At 40.1% G+C, this 24,807-nt stretch overlaps 1 protein-coding gene across 17 annotated transcripts in view; it reads left to right on the top strand.

Moving 5' to 3' along the window:
• Positions 1-24,807, top strand: part of MME (membrane metalloendopeptidase) — a 157,629-nt gene that overhangs the window by 12,222 nt on the left and 120,600 nt on the right. For all 17 annotated transcript variants that reach the window (XM_089330255.1, XM_089330252.1, XM_089330247.1 and 14 more), the window contains 1 exon segment: positions 23,884-24,045. In XM_089330255.1, the coding sequence (XP_089186381.1) occupies positions 23,884-24,045 (162 nt within the window).

Raw genomic sequence — 24,807 nt, 5'->3', positions numbered from 1 at the left:
GAAACAGGCTCTCTGCTGTGGGATGTAGGCATTCCAAGTTGCATCTTAACCGCCAGGTCAAATGGCTGTCCCTGCTGACTCTTTTTTGACTTCTGACCTATAGAACTGTAAGATAATAAACTTGTGTTGTTTTAAGCCACTCAATAATTACCTCAAGTAATTTGTAATAGCAGCTACGGGGAATTATTGCACCCTCCCATCATTCCTTTATTTTAAGTCTGTTAAAGAACATGTGCACATATACTTCCCATCAACATGGCTGTTTTGTTACTAAAAAGTCATACAACATACAGAGATAGGGAATGTTGAATGGATGTCGTGCTTCGAATGTGTCCTCTCCAAAATTCTGCTGTTGCCAAAGTGGTAGTATTAAAAGGTGGGGCCTTGAGGAGGTGATTGGGCCATGGGGCCCCTCCATTGTTAGTGGAATCAAGTGCCCTTATAAAGAGGTCTGGATGGAGGAGATTGATTCTTTTGCCCTTCCATCTTTTGCCATTTGGGGACCTAACAAGAAAGCCCTCACTGGAGGCCAGCACCTTGGTCTTGGACCTCCTACCCCTAGGACTATGAGAAAAAGAATTTCTGTTTTGTGTTTTATAAATTACCCAGTCTCAGATAATCTGTCATAGCAACACAAAAAGAGAGAAATCAAGGAATAACTGTGATACTAAATTGCAGGAGGATAATAATAGATTAATAAAATAAAGGCAGAATAGTAATAGTTTGTACTTACTGAGTGCTTATGTGTCCAGCACTGTTGTAAGAGGTTTACATGCATTAACACAAATGATACTGGTAATGATTCTGTGAGGTGGTGTCATTATACCTTCTTTTTACAGATGAACAGATGTGGGCTGGGGATCTAACCCAGGCAGCCTAGCTTCAGAGCCTGTGTTTATGACCACTTCTTGGTGTTGCCTCAAAGGAGACTAGGGTCTGTCAAGAAGTTAATCCTTATGCCTATATATATAGTTTATGAGAATGAGTTCCTTCTGAGTAGAAAGTAGAGCTAAGAGATATAAGAAGACTTTCAGGGAACTGAAATAATTAAACCACACTGAGAAGCAGAAGATTAAATGTCTCTTAAGCGCTAGAAACCAGCTACTTTACTAAGATCAGTCAACAACTTAATCAGTGATATTAGCACATCAACATGCAACAGGGACTTACAGGTTTAAACGTGAGTTTTAGCAATGTGGTCCTGTATTATCCAGGGGATGGAGAAACCAGGTTAAGATACATGAGCAATATAGTTCCCAAGAGAGAAAAAGACCACCTGTGTGGCTGTGCAGGTTGTACACTGCACAAATGTCTATGGCAGCCCTGAAAAACAGATAGGTGGGGGCCGGCGCCGTGGCACAGTAGGTTAATCCTCCGCCTGCGGAACCAGCATCCCAGGTGGGTGCCAGTTCTAGTCCCAGCTGCTCCTCTTCCAATCCAGTTCTCTGCTATGGCCTGGGAAAGCAGTGGAGGATGGCCCAAGTCCTTGGGCCCCTGCACCCGCATAGGAGACCAGGAAGAAGCTACTGGTTCCTGGCTTTGGATTGGCACAGCTCCAGCCATTGTGGCCATTTGGAGAGTGAACCAGTGGAAGGAATACCTTTCTCTCTGTCTCTCCCTCTCACTGTCTGTGGCTCTACCTCCCAAATAAATAAATAAAACCTTAAAAAAAAATAAAATAAAAACAGATATGTGGAGGGTTAAGATGTGAATAAAATACTTCTCAGAACTTTTCTACTCCTTTACTTTAATTCTTTACATACCAAGTAAACTTATAATGAATACTTAATTATTAACATAAGGAAAGGAGGCATTCTGTTCACTGGAAAGATATTTTCAGTATGAGGAGATAATGTCTTCATATTCTGATTTAGTTACCTCTTTTGCATGGCATGAGCAGTGATCATTGAAATGAAATTAACTGTCTAAATGCCCGGTCATTTCTGCCAGTACCAGATCATGTTATTGCTTAAGTGAAGGGGTACCAGCTGGTCTTCCCTGGCAGCAATGGGGTATCTCTGACTGTAGGCCATGATGTCCCCTTCTTGCCTGTTAACACCCTAAAGTTTCCAGTGGCACCATTAGACAAATACAGGAAAGACTACACACTGAATTTTGGGGGCTGTGGACCCTTTAGGAACCTTTCAAAGTAGGAAATGAGGCTATCTCATTGTTTATTAGTTTTGAAATAAACCTTCAGGCAAGGACAATGCAGCAGGTAACTTGGTGAAAAGACCGTTGCAGCCCGCCTTTGCTAATTTAAATATGACATGTGAGTTTGCTTTGGGCAGCTTCTCTAACACAGTTCTCAAGATAGCTGTGTAGTATTACTTGCCTTAAAATGTCTCCAGCTAAAATTAATATCTGCCAATCAAATCCCTTCTATGAAAGGGAGTCGATTATGTAAGTAGATCCATATGTAATGTTTTTCTTACCTTCTAGGAGAATTTGAAGCAGTAGTTCACCAGATATGTATATTTTTAATGCACGGTTAAGGAATGGAAAACATAGATAAGTTGAATTGAGTAGTTATAGGGAAAGAAAATTAGCAGGGCCTGGTAAGCTTATAGGAAATTCAATTTTGTTTTATAGCTGCAAAAATTACCTATATGACAAGGGGGTGATATAAGCTGTAGTGTAACACTTAGCATTTTAGATTGAGAGATATGGAAAGATCACTCTGTAGCTGAAGTGTTTTTGATTTGCCCTGCTCATCTGCAAGGTAACAAGGTGTTTTTTTTTTTTTTTTTTTTTTTTTTTTTTTTTTTTTTGACAGGCAGAGTGGACAGTGAGAGAGAGAGACAGAGAGAAAGGTCTTCCTTTGCCGTTGGTTCACCCTCCAATGGCCGCCGCTGCAGCCGGCGCACCGCGCTGATCCTGGCAGGAGCCAGGAGCCAGGTGCTTTTCCTGGTCTCCCATGGGGTGCAGGGCCCAAGCACCTGGGCCATCCTCCACTGCACTCCCTGGCCATAGCAGAGAGCTGGCCTGGAAGAGGGGCAACCGGGACAGAATCCGGCGCCCCAACCGGGACTAGAACCCGGTGTGCCGGCGCCGCAAGGTGGAGGATTAGCCTATTGAGCCACGGCGGTAACAAGGTGTTTTTTACCAAGACTTTGATGTAATATGAAGCTCAAGTTGATAAAAGTAACAGATTACTTTAAGGAAATTGAAAAATACAAAACAAGAAGAAACATAAGCACTTAAATCCTGAAAGTCTTCATTCTTTAAGACTATTCAGAGTTTGAGTGGGGGGTTGGTGGGGGCTTATTTTGATTCTATTTCTGAGTTGATTGAAAAGTAGATTATATTCTCTCTGTTGAAAAAAAAAAACAAAACTCCCTATTGCATCCCTACTGGAAGGGCTGCATATTAGTCAAGTTTTTCTAGAGAAACAAAATCAATGGGCTAGCTATCTACCTATCTTCTCTCTACCCATCAATCTATATGCAAGAACTTATTATGGGAATCATTCATGTGATTGTGGAGGCTAAAGGTCTCAGCATCTGCTTTCTGCAGGCTGGAGACTCAGGAGAGCAGTGATGTGATTCTCAGACTGTGTCTGAAGTCTTAGCTAGCGGAACCCAGCATGTAAATCCTAGATTTTAAAGACGTAAGAACCTAGAATTCTGATATCCTACCTCAGGAGAAAAATGGATGTCCCAGCTTTGGAAAAAAGAATCTGTCCTGCCTCCTACTTTTTGTTCCAACTTTGCTCTCAGTGTATTGGATGATACTCACCTATCATGCTGAGGGTGATATTTATTTCTCAGTCCACTGATTCAAATGCCAGTCTCTTCCAAAAATACCCTCAGAGATATAAGCAGACATAGGACTTTATGAGCTATCTGGATATTCCTTAACTCAGTCAAATACATACTTAAAATTAATCATCACAAGTTGTAATAAAAAGTGAGACAGTACCAACTATTCATAAGGATGAGGAGACACTGAGCCATCATACATTGCTGGTGGAAATGTAAATACAGCCTACCTAAATACAGCCTACCTAAAAATTTGAGAACCATTTTGGAAAACAAATTGGCAGTTTTTACATGAAGTTAAACATTCCAAGCATACAGCCAAGCAGTTCAACTCCTAGTTATTACCTAAGAGAAACGAAAACAGTCGTCCTCACAGAGAATTTTATGTGATTGTTCATTATAGCATTATTCATAAAAGCCAAAACATAGAAGCATCTCAAAAGTCTAAGGAAAGGTGAATAAACAAAATGCAGTATTGCTCTAAACTGGAATACTACCCAGCAATCAAAAGGAACAAACTCCAGATACGTGCAGAATTGTAGAGGTATTCAAAAGTATCATGTCAAATGCAATAATCCAGACACAAAAGACTACTTGTATAATTCCAGTTATATGCAATTTCCAGAAAAGGCAAAATTTATAGAGGAAGAAAGCAGAGCAGTGGCTGCCTAGGGTTGGAGGTGAAACAGGGATTGGCACCAATTGGGTATGAGGAAGATTTCTGGGGTGGTGCTGGTATTCGAAAATCAGATTATAGTGATGGTTGTCACCACTGTGAATGTTTACCAAAAACACTGGTTGCATTTTTGGGTATGCCAATTAGTAACTCCAAAGCTGCTTAAAAACAAATAAAAAAGAACCCTCATCTTTTTTCTATGTGTCCTATGTCCATTTTTCATTAATTATATTTTCATCTTATGTTTGCTCTTAAATATTTTTATGGAATTATATTTTCACAATTAAAATATTACATGTAGTTTTCAATATCTCCTAAATCTTTGCTTAATAAATTAACTTACACTTCTCAGTTTGAATGAGCTATTGTTACTTGATTATACAATCATGTTGAATGTAACAATGTTTCAGCCAGTGACAGACCACATATGCAATGGTGGTACAATAAGATTCTATCTCCCAGTGACATTGTAGTTTGTGTGATTTCTGTGATGTCACACAATGAGGAATTTTCCTAATGACATATTTCTCAGGAAAGATCCTTGTTGTTAAGTGATAAATGGTTTTATAAAAATTACATTGTTGAAAACCTGTGGAAATAGTAAATTAACTATGAAATTAAAATTATTTCAAGATTAGTTATTGGAAGTGTTGTTTGCATCCCTTGCTATTTTACATGCAGAAGAAGCCAGAGACATATGTGGCCAGGTATAGTACCTGCCTGAATCTATGCCAGACTCCTAGATGTACCGTAGGGCAGTTTCCAGAGGTAGACCTGCTTCTTCAAAAAGATGTGGGTTTCATACAGATATTGTGAGATGTTTCCCTTTTCACCTTGACCAGCAGAGTCAAGAATCAAATTTACTTTCAATTTGTAAACGTAGCACTTCTTTGTATTAATTGGATTCATTAGTATGTTTCCAGTCACGATTTTCCTTTCTTGTGTAATGTATATGAGTTTATTTTATATATCCCTTACCGTAAGGTCATTTTGAATTCTTTTAGGAACACGGTAGGTTACTAATCAGATGAATTGCTTGTAGATAGACAAATCCCAGTAAGACATATGTGCAGGAGAAGAACTGTTAAATTGTGAACTTTGTTTCAAAAAGGTGCAAGTGTTATGAATAATTAAGGCACAATCTTTTGAAAGCTTTTCCACTATGTCAATTTTAATTCAGAGAGTTATGATGTAAGTTTTGGCTACATTCTGTGTTATTGGTATGTGATCTTAATTAAGCCAGTTTAGCCTCCTTTATTTCATTTCCCTATCTTCAAAATTGGAATTAAAAACATATCATTTTACAGGGAAACAGCAAAGAGTTATGACAGCCCATTTCATGTTACACATCCTTCTGGGAGTTGTACTGTAGGTAAAATGCACAGTTATATTTCATTTAACACTTTAGTTTATGAAAATTTCAGATGTACTCTCTAAAGATTTTTCATGGGAATCAAAAAGCAAACTATCTGTTTTTGAAGAGGAGGATGTAGCCAGACAGAAAATGAGCAGATGAGAGAGAAAAGGTGAAAATGTAATATGTCTTAGATATTCCCAGATACAGGTGTGCCATCCTTTATTGACATTCTCTGTGGCTGTTGTGTTCTATCTTGGCGTAGAGAGTAACAGGTCACACTTTGAATCAGTTAAATGAGAACAATCAGAAATGAGCAACTTAATCTTTTTCTTGTAAAGCACAACTTACCACTGGCAACCTTGATGTGAAGACTTAACCCTTACAGACCCTTGATGTCAGCCCTTCCCTTGTCACTGATTAAACCTTAGGAGTAAATAAGCCAGAGGCCTGCACCAAGAGACGAGTGACAAAATCTTTGCTATTCCTGCGCAGTCAGGGGACTTTCTGCTACATACCTTGAGAGCAGAGTGGAAGAGGTTGACGATTCAGATGGAAGATGGGAAAGATCTTGTCCATGGGCAACTGAGAGAAGACAGGTAGAGAGAAAAGAAGACAGGGTTACTCTTGGACAGGGGACTGCATCCTCTGCCTCTAAGACTGGGGGAAGGAGGCAGTGAGTGCAAGATAGGTTTGGAGGCTGGCAAGGATAGGAAACTGAGTAGATCATGATCCAGTTGCTTTGGTTTACTGTGAATTAAGAGGCAAAATCTGCTCCTGGGAATGAACTGGTAGCAAAAGAAAGCAAGGCAGAGAAAGAAGACTGGAACTGGCCAATATGAGAAGTGAGCCATTGTTACCAAGACCAAGGACCATGTTGAAACTGAGGCCATACTTTGAAATTGCATTAAACCCAGCAATTGTGGGTTTTCAACAACATCACTGATGATGTCTTCAGTACGTATTTATGGTCAGGCATTGTTTTGATACTGGGGATTCAAAAGGGAACAACATAAGACTCTTCTTACAGGGAACTTACAGTAAAATAAGAGACAGATAATAGACAAATCAATACATACATAAAACACATCGTTAAACATCCTAGACTAGAGTTGGAAGGGAAAGGAAAGGCAGCTAGACCAACTCAAGTTAGGCTGTTTCTTAGGGTACAGAGGAATTAAATCCTTTGGTGAGCTGAGAGTTTCAGTGATGGTATCACAGGATATAGGGTGGATTGAAGATAAAAGAAAGGAAAAGTAAAAATAGAGTGAACATGGAGTGAGAGTGCTCAGAGAATTTGAAGAGCAGGATAGAGAGAATAAAGAAATGAAAAACTTCTAAGAATTGAAAGGTCGGAGAGGAGGTTAGTTGAGCTGACACGTTCAGAAGTAAGTCTTCTGGGGTGATGTCAACATCAGATGTTGCCATGAAAATTCACATACCAATGTGGAGTGGAGGTGAAGGTTAAGACAGCTCAAAGGTCAAGAAATTCCTTTCATTTATTTTTATTTATTTATTTTAAAGATTTATTTTATTTATTTGAAAGGCAGAGTAAAAGAGACAAAAGAGGAAAAAGAGATGGAGATCTTCCATCCACTGGTTGGCTACAATGGCTGGAGCTGGGCCAGGCTGAAATCAGGACCAGGAACTCCATCTGGGTCTCCCATGTGGGTGGCAGGAGTCCAGGTACTTGGGCCATCTTCTGTTGCATTTCCAAGAACATTAACAGGGACCTGCATGGGAAGTGGAGCATCTGGAATTCAAAAAGATGCTCGGAGATGTGGGATGCCAGTGCTGCAAGCACAGGTTAACCTGCAACCCATCAACTCCAGCTTCAGGTCAAGAAATTCTCATGCTAGAATGTAGTAGAAGTTGTCCACATTGTCTCTGATATTACCTGGGAAGATGGTAGAACTTGTGTGGAAGAGGAGAATGTGAAGTGAGTGTCAAAGCCTTTAAAAAAGAGATGAAATTACTGGAAAATCAATAGATGACAGGGATGAAGCAGAGTTTTTGATTCATGAGCCATCATGTGTAATTGTCACTCAGAAGGGAGAATGGCAACCAGTAAGAGGAGATGCTGGAGAGAGAGCGGTGGCTCCTGTCTCGCATTGCTGTGGGATTCTATTGGATAGAATTAGAATTATTAATTAATTAATTTATTGGACTCTCCACAAGCTTAGATAAAAATTCAAACAGTTTTTACCTAAAATATTTTGTTCAAACATTTATCAGAGATACAGTCATCCTTCAAAATTCAAAACAAAGCAAGATTGTCGTATTTCAGAAGTCAAAACGTCTTCAGTTCAGAGTCTGACTACAGCACTCTTCTGAAGCTAATGACAAAGAGGGTGGGTCATAGCACAGACTAAATGATAGGGAAATCAAATTGAAGTCAATTAAGGGGTAACCAACAGCCAGGAGTGGATCTGTTTCTCTGTGCTTGATCCTTAATGGAAAATGAGCAAGCCAAGTATTAAATGCTAGATGTGGGCCAGGTCCTACCTTTAAGTAATTGTTGGTGTTGTTGTTAATCAAGGCTTTCCTGAACTTCAAATCAATTCTTATTTAAAGAACTCCTAAATCATTAAAAAGACTTAAAATAAGACATCCAGCAGTGACTTAAAAATACTTCTAAAAAAGAAAGATTTATTTATTTCTTTGGCTTAATTTTATGATATAATGAAATTAGGATATTTCTGATAACTATGTCAGTGAGGAAGCTAAAATGAATTCATTATCTCTAGAACATATGTATGAAGTAGTTTTGAAAAGTTCACGAAAATTGCATATTGTGAAAAAAACTGCATGAGCTCCAATTTTTTTGCAACAAAATAAACAACTTTAAAATTTCATTTTCTGCAAATAGCCTTTTTTTTGAAATAGCCTTGTATATGGTGATTTCTGATTTTGCTTACTTAGCAGCCAAGGAACAAAATGGTAACCATTGTATGTGTGAAATAGCAATAATTTAATCATAGTAGAATGAATTTAGTAAAGAATGTAATATACACATAGTAATTAACTCGTGTAAATTTCCGAAAAGCGATGTGCATAATATTCTATAGAAAGGACTTGAAAAATATTGAGAAAAAACCAAGCCTTGAAAGTCACCTTCAACAAACTCATAAATGTGCAAATATGAATCTTTTAAAGGAGAATAAAAGATAGTTGTGAAGTGTTAGGATATGTTGATGGTACATATCAACCATAGTAATAAAATGGATATAAAGAAAAGAAGTGAGAAGATTTGGAAAGCTGACAAACTCTGGTTGACTTCCAAGTGGGGCCCTTGTGCAGTTCCAGCCCCATTCCAGGCCTGGTAGTCCCTGGGGCCAAGGTCAGTGGCTCATTGGCCCCACTCCTGGTGAGCTGCCTGTGACCTCCGCCTTGGCAGTCAGGTTTTTGCCTCAGATCCTCAGGGATCTCCTCTAATTCTGGAAGCTAAATTTCTGCGTTTCTTTCCTGGGGTTGAAATATAGCTTAGCTTCTAACCTCGTAACTTTTTACCAGACCCTGAAGAACTAAAACTTCCTTAGGTCACCACATGTTTGCTGGTTTTAGCTCCTTCCTCACAGCTTCCTGTTGGTCCTCTCCCTTTCTGTAGTTTCTTTCTGCTGTTTTTCACCAGTAACTTCCCCTGATCCCTTGTATTCTTGAAACAGAATTCCCTTTCACCAAGCTGGGCAGTCCACTTACACCTGAGCTGCGTTTGTGTAAGGGACACACATTTTAAGTGAAGAAAATGTTTTGTCACTCACTGGGAAAGGGGCGGCTTCATTCAGGATATATGCCAACATAGCCAGCTCTGTACCACACCTGGTGATTTACAAAACAGTAGAGATTAATCTTTTTTTTTTTTTTTGCCATGTTTTATTCAGTAAGAGAAAAATCTAATTATGTGTGACAAGTTAAAAAAATATTATAGATACTACCTATCTGGCTTTAAATGAGCAATACAAATCAATTCTAAAAATTAATGAGTAACAAAAATAAACCATAATCAAAATATTTTTCAGATTCTGCTACTGCGCCTGTGTGGGATTTAGTTTTGTAAATAGCAGATGGTGATAACTAACTAGAGGAAGACTTAATTAATTGAGAATGAAGGATCATTTGGGAGTATCCGTAATAGGACAGTCATTATTCTAAGTGTTGAGGATTAAAGTTCCTGCCCTAGGTGGGTGTTTGTTTGTTTGAGTCCTGGTCTGTTACAGTTATCATTGCTTTTATAATTTGGGTTACCTTGAAGTTTACTTTGAGTTCTCAGAAATTGTTCATCCCATACTGATTTTTTAAGAAAGTTTTTATTTAATAAATATAAATTTCATAGGTACAGCTCTTGGATTATAGCGGTTCTTCCCCCCCTTTCTCGCCCTCCCACCCCAACTCCCATCCCACCTCCTACTCCCTCTCCCATCCCATACTGATTTAATAATCCATTTCCATGTTCATGGGCTGAGGCTCCACCCCCTCACCTCACTATGTGGTCACCCTTTGTATGCCCTGATGTGTGAACCTTGAGGGCAACTGGCAGCTTCATATCTGTAGTCCACGGGAACTCTGTCTGGTTTTGTGGAAAGAGCTTACCCAAGCGTGGGCTTATGAAAGCTTATGTTGACTTGGCAGGGTATGTGTTAAAGAGATGATTTAGAACTCTGTGGTCAGCCACAATGACAGCTTGGAATGGAAGGAAAGCTATGCCCGTGAGGTGCCCATGACGAAGATTTCTAGGCCAGGGTTGGCTGTTTTCTGCAATCTCAGTAGGAGTGAGGCCTCTTTTCCATAATCAGACCCATCCTCTGCACTGGGTAAACTGACAAAAGCCAGATCTCTGCTTCTACCATTCAGCTTTGGGAACTTAGCTTTCCAGGTTTGTCCCTTCCTTCAGAGGATGGCCTGGTTCTCCATGCTCACCAGAAGCACTCTCCATGCCAGTCCTCTTCCAGGTTCCTTTATTTGTCAAGGTTGTCACCCATTACCTGGTGCATAGCTCAGTACTAGACTCCAATATTTGTTGAATGGCCTAAGGAATGAATGAAGCAATGAATAAAATATTCTCTCCATTGCCTTTGCCTTAAAACTTCTCTTTTGCTCCTATTGTACCCAGTATGCTTCACATACTTGTTATTAGTTTTCCAGTATCGAGTTTATGCTAACTAAACTAGGTTTTTAAATTCATTTTTTAATTTATTTTGAGAGGCAGAGAGAGAGAGAGGGAGGGATAAGATAGGGGAGAGAGAGACAGAGCTCCCATTTGCTTGTTTACTCACAAATGCCTGCAAAAGCTGGAGCTGGGCCAGGGCTGGGTGAAGGCCAAAGCCAGGAGCCAGGAATTCAGTGCAGGTCTCCCACATGAGTTGCAGGAGCTCAATTACTTTAGCCATCACCACTGGCTCTCAGGATCTGCATTAGCATGAGCAAGGGCTGGATATTGAACCCAACTGCTCTGTTGTCTTCACTGTTAAGTGCTAACACCTAAAATGTAAGTGCTGACTGTTTGTATCTTATTCATCATTCTATGTCCAGTAATTAACAAGGTGCATAGCACATAATACGTTACCAGTAAGTATTGGTTGAGTAAATGAATATATTCTCAGGTGCCTTATCTTGAAGTCACAACACCACTGTTACCTTGACAAGGTGATCTGTCAGGGCACCTGATAGAAATATACAGAGGTAAAAACTGTCTTCACTCTGGCTTTGTCCTGCTTATGGAAGTCAGGTTTCTCAGTTCTGTATTCCTCTGTCAAGGTTCCTAGGCTTAGCCCCTTCCTGTCTGATCCATCAAAAATCTTTGCTAGTGGTGAAGTTGGTTGCTTTTTCCTCAGTTGTCTAATTCACCACCTTGCTAATTCTACCTTCCTAAGCTCAAAATAGGTCAACGAGAAAACAGGTTCTTTATGAGTGTCTCTTTTCCCTCTGTTTTCCCAGTGTCGGGAGAATTTTCAGCTGATTTCCTGCATGGGTAAGCATCTCTCGCTGTCTAGGACCAAAGTCTGTACCAGTCTGGTCTGTTCTCCTCGTAAGTTTGCTCTGAATTCCTTGCTTCTCATTTCTAGGCCTCTTTTAATTAAGTGTCTGAGCTCTTCTTCTCTTGGACACTATTATTTATCTAAATGTTGTTCTTCAATCACCATCATCCTCTCAGACTCCTCTGTCCCGGGTCAGTTTGTTCCCAACATGCCAGTCAAATTCCTAGTCAGCCCACACTTACAGGTGTAAACTCATTTATGGAAGCACGCTGCACCTGACTGGCTTACACAGAGAGGTGAAACTTCACTTGGCAGCTGAACACTGGGTAAGCTTGGGAACTGAAAATGAGATCCAAGTATAACAAAAGAACCCCTTATATCTAGATGCAGTTACATTATAGGAATTTAGTTTTAAAAGAAACAATCTTAAGACGAAAACCTACATGCTCAGTGAGAGCAGAGATTATGTCTTTATTTACCGTGGTATATTAGGTTCCTGAAGTTTCTGATATACAGAGGTACACAAAAATTTCTGTCAAAATGACATGAAAAGTTTCAGTCTTTTAATGCACCATAGCAAAAAAATCTTTTGAAGAAGGCAGATGAAGGAGGGGTAATAGAAGGAGTTTGGACAAAGGGTACCAACACAGTCAGATAGAAGTAGCAGGTTCAAGAGTTCCATAGCACAGCTATAGTTCACAGTGACAAGTTATACACTCTAAAGACCTAGAAGACGGGAGCTGATAGACTCCAAACACAAAGAAAAGATAAGGAAATGGAAATGCAAAGTGTCTAATTTGAACAGTTTATACTATTTGCATGTGTTAAAATATTTCACAGTACCCCCATAAAAGATACAAGTGTTGCATATTAATTAAAATAAATAGAAAGACAAACGATTTAACAAAATCCTCTGGATCGTCTACAATAGAAAAGAATGTTGTTATTCCCCATAAACTATAAACATGAGAAGACAAATGCTGTCTTGTGTCAACTAAATGCACAACCTATTAATAGGTACTACATTTAATAGTGCTCACCGTAGAAGAGCCTTTCTACAATTTGACTTCATTTTCGGCAGCATTCTGGAAGCGCCACTGACCTTACTTGTCCTCTTGCTGTTGACATTTTGCACCACTCCCTAACCAAATTTTGATGTAAAGGCAGAATGCATTGAGTTACTCTCAATAATTGCATATTATTCAGGTCTGCTGGTCACTTTTGACCAATGACATTACACAAAATGACAAAGTGTTTAAACAGAAGGAACAAGGGTGTGTAGTCTCACTGCTTCCTTTTCCACCATTATCCAGGGAGCTTGGGAGCTACCAAAAGGGTGTTGCTGTGGGAACTCTTTAGCTGTTTCATGACCTTCTATAGCTTTAGTTTAAAAAGGAACATTGTCATTGATTGACATGATAATCAAGAGCAAATCTGATAAATTATATGAGTATTGTATTGAAATTACAGTGGAATCCCTAACAGCTTTCTGCCAACAGGCTTTTAGGATTCCAAATGCAAATTGGACTTAATCAAGAAAAAGTATTTTTAGATTTAATGGCACTTTAACTTAATGTAACACAGTTACAGTGCTTTCATTTATTAACAGAATATGTTTTGGTTGTGAATTTTGGAGGAATCCCCACTGGAAAATTATTGCCAGTCCTCCTTTGGCTGTGAGCCATTCATTGAAATGGGCTCTGAGATAAGGCTGATGAATTTCACTAATTTGGGGAGTGCCAACTAAAGATTATTATTGTGGGTCCATTAGACTTGAGAATTCTAAAACCCAGTGCCAAATGAGGTGAAAAAATCCATGTAACCACGCGCAGGTTATGGAACAATTAAAATCTTAATTGGATGTCAAGAAAAACAGTGGTTGCTAAATAACTTAATTTGGATTTCTCTTTCTCTGTAGAGCTTTGGGAAATCCTTTAATGTGATTTGGAGTTATGGCAGAATGATACTGTAGAAAAAAAGTACAGCTTAACATGTACCTAAGCCCAATCTGAATTCATATTGGTGACCTTGGGCATGTAGCCGCATTTTGTCTAGATTTTCTTAAAATAGGGTCAATATGTTCTAGTCTATAGAGTAGTTGTAAACAAGGAAAACAAAACAAAGAGGCGATTTGACTTAGAATTTAAAAGACCAGACTACTTGGGTCTGGTCTCTTCAAATTTTAGTTTGTTACTTGCTTTGGGATGATGTGCACAAATTAATTACCTTCAATTCTACATCTGTAAAATGTAGACATGAATATAATTGCAATATAGGGTTAAACAAAAACAAACAATAAAGCATTCATAAAACCGCCCAACAAGAAGTAAGTGCTTGGTGACTGACATGTCAAACATTGGTTTAATTATTATTATCATCATTATTTCATTTACTTATCTTTGGCTGAACCCAAATAAAAATAATGTTGTTTGAATCTTATATATAAATCTGATAGTGAGTTTATCTAGAAGTCTGATAGCAGATTGATTCTGGATTTACTATTACAGGCTCATGCCTGTGTGTGTACATATATATTTGTGTTGTTTCTATAATGTTGCTGCATTAAGCATAAATTAGTCACATGTCTACAGGCCGTCTTTGACTTAATGACAGTTCACCTTAGAATTTTTCAGCTTTATGATGGTGCAAAAGCAGTACAAATCCAGTAGAGGCTACGCTTTGAATTTTGATCTTTTTCCGGGCTAGTGATAGGAAATATGATCCTCTCTCTCTTGGGGTGCTGGGCAGTGGCAGTGAGCCAAAGCTCTCAGTCAGCCATGGAGTCATGAGGGAGAAGCAAATGATAACTACACAGTGGTGTTCGATAGGTTAGGTACGTTAAGTGCATTCTCAATTTACAGTTATCTTCAGTTTACAGTGGGTTTTTTTGGGTTGTAACCCAATCATAAGTCTAGGAGTATCTGTGTATGGGATGTAGTTCTAAACTACTACTCAGGCTAGAACACCAAAAATAGGTCTCCTTACTTGAGAGTGCAGCTGTACAGGGGAAATTCACTGTGCTCAGAAACTTCTCCTAGACCTACTTGTGTAAATCTGCAGGCAGTTGCTGGACAGTTGTATGTGGCTGTTCTTGCTGAAAATCAGGCAAGTTCAACATTTGACCTTGACTTACCTGGAACTTAGTCATTGTCAGGAAGTTTGAATTATTACAGTAAGCATCTGGTTTATTCCCACTCCCCACCTTTCTTCAACGAAGACATCACAAAAGCAATTTGGGGGCAGATATTTTCATTTAAAATTGAAGAGTGGCTGTGGAAGATCTAGAATGTTTACAATGAAAGCCATTTGATTTTTATTAGTATTAGCATCCATGTGCTTGCTAATTTTCAGTCATTTTCTCTTCAGGAATGGTCCCCCAGCTTCTAGTTTCCACACTGCTGCCATTTGAATGGAGTCCTTTGTGAACCGTTGTGATTACATTGCATTTTCCTTGTGTTCTTTCCAAATGTTCTGAGTTTGCCTTCATTTTGATTGGAGAATGGTGAGAGGAGGGTGGCAGCGGGGGAATGAGGGCAGCAGGACAGTCAGAATGTTGTCAAACTGACATTTTCAAATTGTCAAAAATGGTCTACTAATCTCAAGCTATTATTATCTGCTAATAAAGCACTTATCTCTGACAGAAGGTTGGGTCAGAAATGGGTATCTGAAGGTTGTAATAGAAAAGTATTTGCTCTTGTGTGCCCCAGCATCCCTTTGACCTCTTCTGGACACTTACCCAGCAGTCATAACTCGGACTAATTATGGAATGCTGTGTGCCAGGGTTCAGGAAGCTGAGGCTTAGGCCAATTTGAAGAAAATATGCTGAAAACAGTTTTGCTCAGGTAGTATTCCCTAACCTTTACTTTCATGTAGATCAATAATAGTTAATTAAGGAGTTTAATGGAGTCAGGGGTGTATATTTGGTGCATATGTTGAAAATAGATGCCTAGCCTATTCAGTTCTTCAAACAAAAGTAATTCATTTGACAGGCAGAGACACCTAGAGACAGGGAGGTAGAGAGAGACAGAGAGAATGCTTCCATATGCTGGTTTACTCCTCAAATGCCTGCAGCCTCCAGGGCTTGACCAGGCCAAAGCCAGGAGCCAGGAACTCAATCTGGGTACACTCCATGTTTGGCAGGGACCCAGGTACTTCAACCACACATAGTGCTTCCCAGGGTGTTTATTAATAGGAGCTGGAACAGAAAACAGACTCAAACCCAGACACTCTGGCACAGGGTACAGACATCCCACTTGGCAGTTTAACCACTGTGGCACACTCCTGCCCCAGATGTCTAACCCATTTAAAATGTGGCTAACATATAATGAGCAAGTTTTTCAAATTAGAATAGTAATTGAGAAAGTCATTATCTGTATTTCATTTCAATTTAAATTTTTGTTGCCTCTCTTTTACATTTTCCTACCTGTTTCAAAAATCACCAAAGTGGTTAGTATGATTAATGCAAATTATTTGTGGATGCCATATTTGCTAATTTGCATATCACTGAAGTTTATCTATCACCCTCAAATTAGTACTCTCAGCTCTTTCACAGCCATTTGCAGACACACAAAGATTAATGAAAAATTTTCGAGTTTTCTTACTTGCATGTGCCTAGGTGAAGACAAACAAGAAGAATGCCCACAAGGGTCCTTTTTGCAGTCATTTTAGTAGCAAATTTTCTCACTTTTGCATTTGTTACTGCTGATTTCAGTGTTTAAAATGGCCCACAAGTACAGTGTTGAAGTGTTATGCTATGGTGTCTGGGTACAAGACGGCTGTGATGTGCTTTCCACAGAAAGTACAGATATCAGATAAACTGTGTTCAGACATGAGTTATACTGTGACTGGTGTGAACTGAATGTTAATAAACCAATAATCTGAAGGGGTCTTCAAAAAGTTCATAGAAAATGCTCGTTAGGAAACAGACTGCATAGGTTTTAAAAAAATTGCATCAAAATAAACTCTTTTTTACTTCCATTTTCTCACAGATTTTTTTTGAAGTTCCCTTGTATATCTCATACAATATCTTTAGACAAAAACACAAAATAATGTTATATATTGATCAGGTGTGATGAAGCTTACAAGAACCTGTGCTTGTATTTCTCCTAGGAGCAGTGATTGAATATTCACTAATTCTGTGTTGTTGGTGACCCTGTACAAAAATAACTCCCACGAATAACAAGAATCGACCATATTTGTCTTGTAATTCCTATGAATTATTCATATGGGAAAGCATCAATGACCTACTAAGTGGGTACCAACTTAAGAAAATTGAATCTATAAAAAAGTACTGTAACATAAGATTTTATGTGAACTAGTTTATCCATTTGCTGCTTATAGAAATCATATTTATTTCAGGTTTCTTCCCTTTTATGATAAAATTCTCAGGAATACTTGAGAAATTTCCTTTAAAACACTCACATCACCCTGTTTCTCTTGGTGAGGACTGGGGGTGCATGGTCTCCCCATTCTGTGCAGAGACAGAGAGAAAAGGCTCAGGCCCCCAGGTCAGGTCTTCTGTGCCTTCCAGGACGTAGAGGAAAAAAAAGAAGAAAATGATAATAAAAGAAACACCTACAGGGTGAGAAAACTAGTGGTTAGGGAATGCACATGCATCAACATTGAAATTTGGGTTGTATATAGTACCCCAACTTTTACCTTCGATTAGCAAAGGATGGCTATTGCTGGAAAGCATGGCGTTTAGACAGGAAAGGGGAGATTTTGTGGCATGGGAGCCATTGGCATTCATGGCAGACCAAGGATCTCTTCTCAAGATAGAATTGTAGTGGGGGTCCAGTGTAACAAGAATCCTGAGTCTACTCATGTCTGGCAGACCGATGCAGGAGGGTGCCTCACGTCTCTTCTGAGGAAGATCCCTTGGCCATCAGGGAAGAGGTTCTGAATATTGTAGAACTATGGCCATTACAGTCTTTCCAAAATGAGGCATGTTGGTGCTTGTTCTTGGCAAAGAAAGGCATGAAGAAGGTAAAAATTAACAGAGCAGTTATGTTGGAAGTCCACGAGCCCTGCTGGAGACTCAAGTCAGTGAAGGATGACATTTTCCCTGGGTCATGCAGTTTCAAAACCCAGAGGTTACCAGACTGCGGAGTGGAGTTTGGGCAGAAGGTTGCAGAGACTAAAGGCAGGAGAGCAGAGTGGAGGCCTGGGGGGAGCTGGGTTTATTCAGGAGACACACATGAGGTCCCCTGCATCACTTGCCAGGCACTCCTAGGAAACTGAAGTCACTAAGAGAGAAAAAATGGGTCACCATGATGACAGCCTGTTTGCGAATTGAAATAGGAATTACTCCTTTGTAAGAAATGGGACCATCTTTCCTTTCAGATTTTGCATATCCTTGTCCTCACTTGTGTTTCTCCATTGTCTAATCTGGTGCTTCCCCTGCCTGAACATTAGAAAGACTTTAAAAATGCAGAGACTCACTCCAGAGATTCTGATTATTTGATCAGGAGTGGATCCTGGGCATCTGTGTGTTTAAGAGTTCTCAGATGATTTACATGATTAGCCAGGGCTGAAAAGTAAATGTATTGCTAAGATCTTTCACGCTCCATAATTCAGTGTACTCTAAAGACATGTTAGGCAGGAGCTGGTGAGTATGAGTAGCCTCCAACCGCATTCTTGTCTGCTTACCCTGCTAAGAAGAAGTCATATTCGAATAATCAATCTCCTGTTACTTTCTCCTGCCTTTGGCCCAGCAGGAACTGCTGGTGATAAGACTGACATTGTGGCAACAGAGTGGCCAGAAAGAAAGGAAGTGAAGAAGAGAGCAGGACAAGAGAAGGTAGAGGGGAATTGGGAAGGATGGAAAAGAGGACAGTGCTGTGCACTACGTCCCACATGCCCCCATCCTTCGGTGTCCAAAGTATGGAGGGAAGAGCGTGAGCTCAGGGCCACACGTATGAAAGTGCCAGTCTCAGGGATCCATCATTTACTAGCTGCTTAGTCTTGGGGGGAACTACTTAATCTTGTCCAACTAAAAACTGGGATTCCAAACAGGTCTGTCTGCCTTAACCCAAACATTTTTCCAGCTCATAAAAGTATCTCCTAATTTATACCTGCACAATAGGCCTGCAGTAATGAATGCAGTAATTAATAACTTTGCAGATGGTAGCTGAGTTTGTTTTTAAATTTCTACAGTCAAATAAGTTGGGAGAATGTTACAAGGAGATTAGGGGAAATAATGGTGTGTCATTTATTATCAGCCTGGAACACTCAGAATTGTCATTTGTAGGAAATAAGCTCATTATTAACAGAAGATTACTTTTCTTGTCTTTATGTGACTATTTTCTTAAATTAAAAATCAGCTTTTTTTCCTTGTTGAAAACCAATGTGTATTCATCTAATATGGATTTTGGAAGAAAGATAGGCAAATAATACAAAATACAGCACACTCATAATCCCTCTACCCTGATGGGACTGCTGTGGTGCCTTAGTGTTATCCTTGTGGGCTTGCTGCACTTTTATATGTGAGGAGTCCTCAGAAAATGTACAGAGGATGCGTATCATGAAAAACCATGCATAGATTGCCACCAAAAGAAGCTTATCATCCTTTAATTCCATTTTTTCATTAACTGTGTGAGTACTCTCAGATTTTTAAAGATCAGAGTATAGTTTTTTTTTACTCTAAACATCTGGTCAACAACATTCCATGTCACTACATTTTCATCTTTACTACGTCATTTTTACGTCTGCTTATTAAGGAGAGAGATTTTGTTTGATTTTTAAACCACATTTGTTTACTCAGAAGATAGAAACCCACAGGTAAGGAAACATCTGAAGAGCCCAGGTGTGGCAGTGTGGAGAGGTTGAGTAATTCAAAACAAAGTACAAAACAGCAAAACAATTACAGCCTGTCTGACAGTTGTGCATCTGTTTCCTGTGGCCCTTCTACCCACAAGTCTACCCCTGACTTCAAAGACAAGTCAACACGGAGGAGGAGGAGGTCTGGGGGATGAGGTGCAAAAGGAGAGTCTAACCCATGATAAGAGATTAAAGGAAGGTTGATCAAAGACCTAGCAACAAAGTGCTAGCCGTTGACTTGCCTTGGACTCTCCACCAAAATTTTCATCAGAATAGAGAACTCACTTTGAAGTGATTGGAAACACACATGCTCAATCAAACTGCTCTGGTCAAAGAGCAGTTTACCAAGTGGCACAGGAAGGAGTTAGCAAAGTTGCCTCTTTTGCTCTCTCCATTGGGTATTCCTCACCAATTGAACCCTGTTTCTTTGGATCCTTGTGCAGGGGTAGGTAGTGTAGCTCTACTGGGTATCAGGTGAGGAAATTCACCTGAAGCAGGGAGGGCTAATCTTTGTTCCTAGTGGAAGATGTGGGAGGTATAGCTGCATTCACTCAGGACCTGCACCCATCCTTTACAGGTGTTTAAAGGCTCAGGTGGTTTTCTCAACAGCAATAAGACTTGCACATGACTCTTCTGGTTCACTCCACTTGTTCATTGCTTGTTTGCTACTCTATGGAGTAAAAGTTGATGGCTCTGTGGTGTCGTACCATAAACCAGTGGTTTCCCCTGAGAGGGGAAGATGAGAGAAGTGCCCCCCAAATGGCAGAAGCTTTTACAACATCCAGTTGAAAATTTTTTAAGTATTTTAAAAGCCAAAAGTTATGTAAAATGGCAAAAAGTGTGTTATTATAATGTCTTTCATTAGCACTTCTCTCAGGGTCCATTTTTTATTTTTCTGCTTGACATGAAAATCCTGTGTTTAGGGTCTTTATTTTCAGTTCCCCCATCATATCTTTATGTCCTTCAAAATTCAAGGGAATTACTGCTTTTTCTGTACCTTTATGAGATCAGCTGCCTTTTAAAAAAAGATTAATGTATTTGAAAGAAGAGGTCACACAGAGAGATGGAGACACAGAGAGAGTGAGACCTACTTGCTATCTGCTGCTTTATTCAAGACATGGCCACAACAGCCAGGGCTGAGCCAGGAGCATGGAATGCCATCCAGGTCTCCCACATGGGTAGTGGAGGCCCAAGTACTTGGACCTTCTTTGGCTGCTTTCTCAGGTGTGTTAGCAGGGAGCTGCATGTAAAGTGGAACAGCTGCCTTGAACCAGCATTCAAATGGGATGCCGGTGAGTCAGTCAGACAATGCCATGGTGCCACCCATGGTTTCTTAATCTTCATCTGATTGTCTTGATTGAGGAGAGTGTTAGGTTCTGTGAGAACTGGAAAATGCATTCTCTACTCTAAATGGAGCTAGACTAGGTGAGGAAGTAAATAATTTGAATGCAAAAAACTAATGCGATGCTTACAAATCTCAGAGACTTCATTAGGACAATTTCACAAAGAAGGAGGCTTGAACTGGGCTTTGGAAATCTCTGAAATTTCAGAAGGTGAAAAAAATACTAAAAGATAGACTTGTAGATGTTGGGGCTGGAATAGCCTGGGAAAAGTTACAGATTTTGAAAAACTGCCAAGTGTTTCACAGAAGTTCAGTGTATTCATGGCCCAGGTGTGACTGTATCAAGGGAGGGCCTTCATTAGATAAAGTTAGAATATGCTAAGGAGGCTGAATTGTGACTGTACTGGAGACCTTGGAGTGGTAGATGCCATGCAGAAATGGTTTAGAATGTTTGTCTACCTGTGGAGCACAGGCTGGTCTCAGAAGGGAGAGGCTTGGGGCCATAGCTTGGTCTCAAAAACAGCCTGAGGAAGAATGGAAGTGGTGAGCCTGGAGAGAATGGAATGGACTCTGGAGTTGTTGAAATGAGAATGGATCTGGCCTGTAGGGGCAGCGGTGGGGTGTGTGAAAGAAGAGAACTCAGAAGACTCCTAGATGACTCAGGAGCATGTAAACAAAAGTGGCCTCTGTGAAGCAGGTGTTGGGTGATGGGAATGCAAAGATATTAGTGATGTCAACAGACCCATTAGGGAGACAGAGTAGGTGTCCACAGTGAAAAGCCCAAAGCAGCATCCTCTAAGCATTAATGGCTGAGTAAGGCGATGAGCTCAAGCTCACAGGAATTCAGATAAAGAAATGTTTGAAGTGTGAAGTCACAGAAGCTTCAGGGAAGAGAAGGGGCATGAACTGAGCCTTGAACAGTGGGTACTATTTGGACAGAATGGAGGGAGGGGCAGTTAAAACAGGGGGTGGGGGTTCGTGGGCGGAGGTGAGGAGCCAGAAGCAAAGGCAGAGGACTAGGAGTACGCTCGACGTGTTTGTGGCACATTAAGATGGATCATCTTTTTGGGAACAGAATTGTTATAAAAATGGAGGGTAAAAAGGGAAGGTAGCAGCTTAGACTTAGCCTGGTAAAGATTTCATGACCAGGTTAAGGAGTTTGTAGTTTAATCTAGGAAACATCCAACCATCGGCATTTTTGAACAAAGTTGTGGACTATGAAAAAAAGTCTTTTGGGAAGTTTAATCTGTGAAAAATCTGCAAAATGTATAAAATAAGGGTGACTTACAATCAAAACAGGATAAAAATGGGAACAAGGTGACCCTGGCCATGGGAAGAGAAGTATGGAAAAGAGGCTAAGTAAGTACCATTACGTCCAATGTTGGGAGGTAGGGTAAGGCAAGAGATTCAACCAAAGTTTCAAGTCTGGAAGGCTGTGATGACAACTGTGCTGTATACCAGAACATAAAATCAAAGGAGGATTGGTTTTCAAATAACCCGCATAGTTTAGCATTAAAGACCTGGGGCTTGAGATGGCCAACAAGCAAACTTGTGCAAGAAGTGGTTAGAAGTGGGGGCTTACGGCTCATCTGGAAAACCGATTTACCATCCAAGCTGGCACATTTGCAGATTCACACAGCTCAGCAATTGTTTGAAGTTTTTAATTAATTAATTCAGAAAATGAGGTATTTTCAAAAGCTTATTTGAGAACTTATACTCTTTTTTTTTTTTTTTTTTTGGACAGGCAGAGTGGATAGTGAGAGAGAGAGAGAGACAGAGAGAAAGGTCTTCCTTTGCTGTTGGTTCACCCTCCAATGGCCGCCACGGCTGGCACGCTGCGGCTGGTGCACCGTGCTGATCCGAAGGCAGGAGCCAGGTGCTTCTCCTGGTCTCCCATGGGGTGCAGGGCCCAAGCACTTGGGCCATCCTCCACCGCCTTCCCTGGCCACAGCAGAGAGCTGGCCTGGAAGAGGGGCAACCGGGAAAGAATCTGGCTCCCCGACCCGGACTAGAACCCGGTGTGTCGGCACCGCTAGGTGGAGGATTAGCCTAGTGAGCCATGACACTGGCCCGAGAACTTATACTCTCTTTATACAGATGAATTCTCAATTGCGTTTTCTGTTTTCATTGCCAAAGAGTTCAACTTGTAAGAAAGTTGAGAAAGAAAGTGGGAAAGACAGTAGCAGATGTAGACGTTGTGGGCATTGGGCCACTCTTGTTTTCAATGATAAGCATCCATATTTGACTCATCTTTTTAGCAGTTGTAGAATGTAGCAGAATCAGTGTCTTGCACATTATAAAAACTAAGTGTTGGCTAATTTATATTTCCATTATATTTCTCAAAGATAAAAGAGTGGACATAAGAAAAACTAACAAGCTTACAGCCAATTTTATAAGACTCTACATAAACAAATGCAAATTGGAGGTCAAATTTTAGTTGCAAAAATTCGTGAGCAAAATCCACGGAGAAATACCTGTGGTCTCAGATCTTTACTAAAATGATAGAAATCCGTATCAGGCCCCCATTCCCTGCAGTCTCAGAGGCACTCATAAGTCACAGCACCTTGAGAACCAGAGTCAGCAACTAGAGTTATCAGCGAACAGTGACGTAATGTGAACCCCAGGCTCACCATGGCCAAGGCCAAGTAGACCTATATTTTTTTTTCTTCTGAAGAACTAGCAAGAAATTCAATTTTTCAGGGGGTGGTGGTGGTGGTTGGGAAATAGAGTGAGGGGGTGCCAGACCACTTAAGAATAAAGTGAACCAGCTATAGTAGAGGACTATGTACGGACAGTATTCATTATTCCACTTGAATTGACTGTTGCATGTAAGGAAAATGAATGTTAGTCCCATTGATGTAATCACAGAGAAGTAGCAGTATGCCTCTTTTTCAACATTCTAAACTACATGAGAAATATGCCATTCATTTTATCAAGTCCTTTTTCTGGTCTTTCAGCTGCTCGACTGATCCAGAACATGGATGCCACTGCTGAGCCCTGCACAGACTTTTTCAAGTATGCCTGTGGTGGTTGGCTGAAACGCAACGTCATCCCGGAGACCAGCTCCCGTTACAGTAACTTTGACATTTTAAGAGATGAGCTAGAAGTCATTTTGAAAGGTTAGTAGAGATTGTGTCTGTGTGTCAAAGATTTCTCTCTTAATAGATTCATTTTGTAAGATAAAACTGTTGGCCTTGCAGGGGTTAGCCTTGCAGCCTTTTAATCCAAAAGATTAAAGTTGATCATTTCTTCAGGATTTGTGTACTACCACTGGGTCAAGCTGACAGTGCTAGACACAGAAATAGATATGTTGGCATCTTAGGGCTGGCCCTGTGGACGAACCAGTAATGCTACTGCCTGTAGTAAAGGCATCCCATATGGGCACTGGTTCAAGTCCCAGCTGCTCTTCTTCTGATCCAGCTCTCTGATACAGCCTGGGAAAGCAGTAGAAGATAGCCCAAGTGCTTGGGTCCCTGCACACACATGGGAAACCTGGAAGAAGCTCCTGTCTCTTGGCTTCAGATTGGCTCAACTCCAGCCGCTGCAGCCATTTGGGGAATGAACCAGAAGATGCAAGACTCTCTCTCTCTCTCCCTCTCTCTCTAACTCTGTCTCTCAAATAAATAAATAAATAAACAAATCTTTAAAAGAAGGATATGTTGGCATCTTGTAGCATTCCCCCTTTCATTTATAGGTAGGCAAACCATAAACTTTATCATTCCTTGAGATGGCATTTTATGCCATTTTACAGAAGAAAAAATTTAAATGATTACCATTAAAAACTGCTTGGATGGTTTCTTTCCCTAACCATGTTAAAGCCATTATAAAATGTTACTGAGATTTGACTTCTCGGTATGTTTGTGTGTTTGTATCTGTACACA

The sequence above is a fragment of the Oryctolagus cuniculus genome, chromosome 4, assembly GCF_051225735.1.
Source record: "Oryctolagus cuniculus isolate XC-2025 breed Fujian yellow rabbit chromosome 4, ASM5122573v1, whole genome shotgun sequence".
Taxonomy (NCBI): domain Eukaryota; kingdom Metazoa; phylum Chordata; class Mammalia; order Lagomorpha; family Leporidae; genus Oryctolagus; species Oryctolagus cuniculus.
This window is presented reverse-complemented; position numbering and strand designations above follow the sequence as displayed.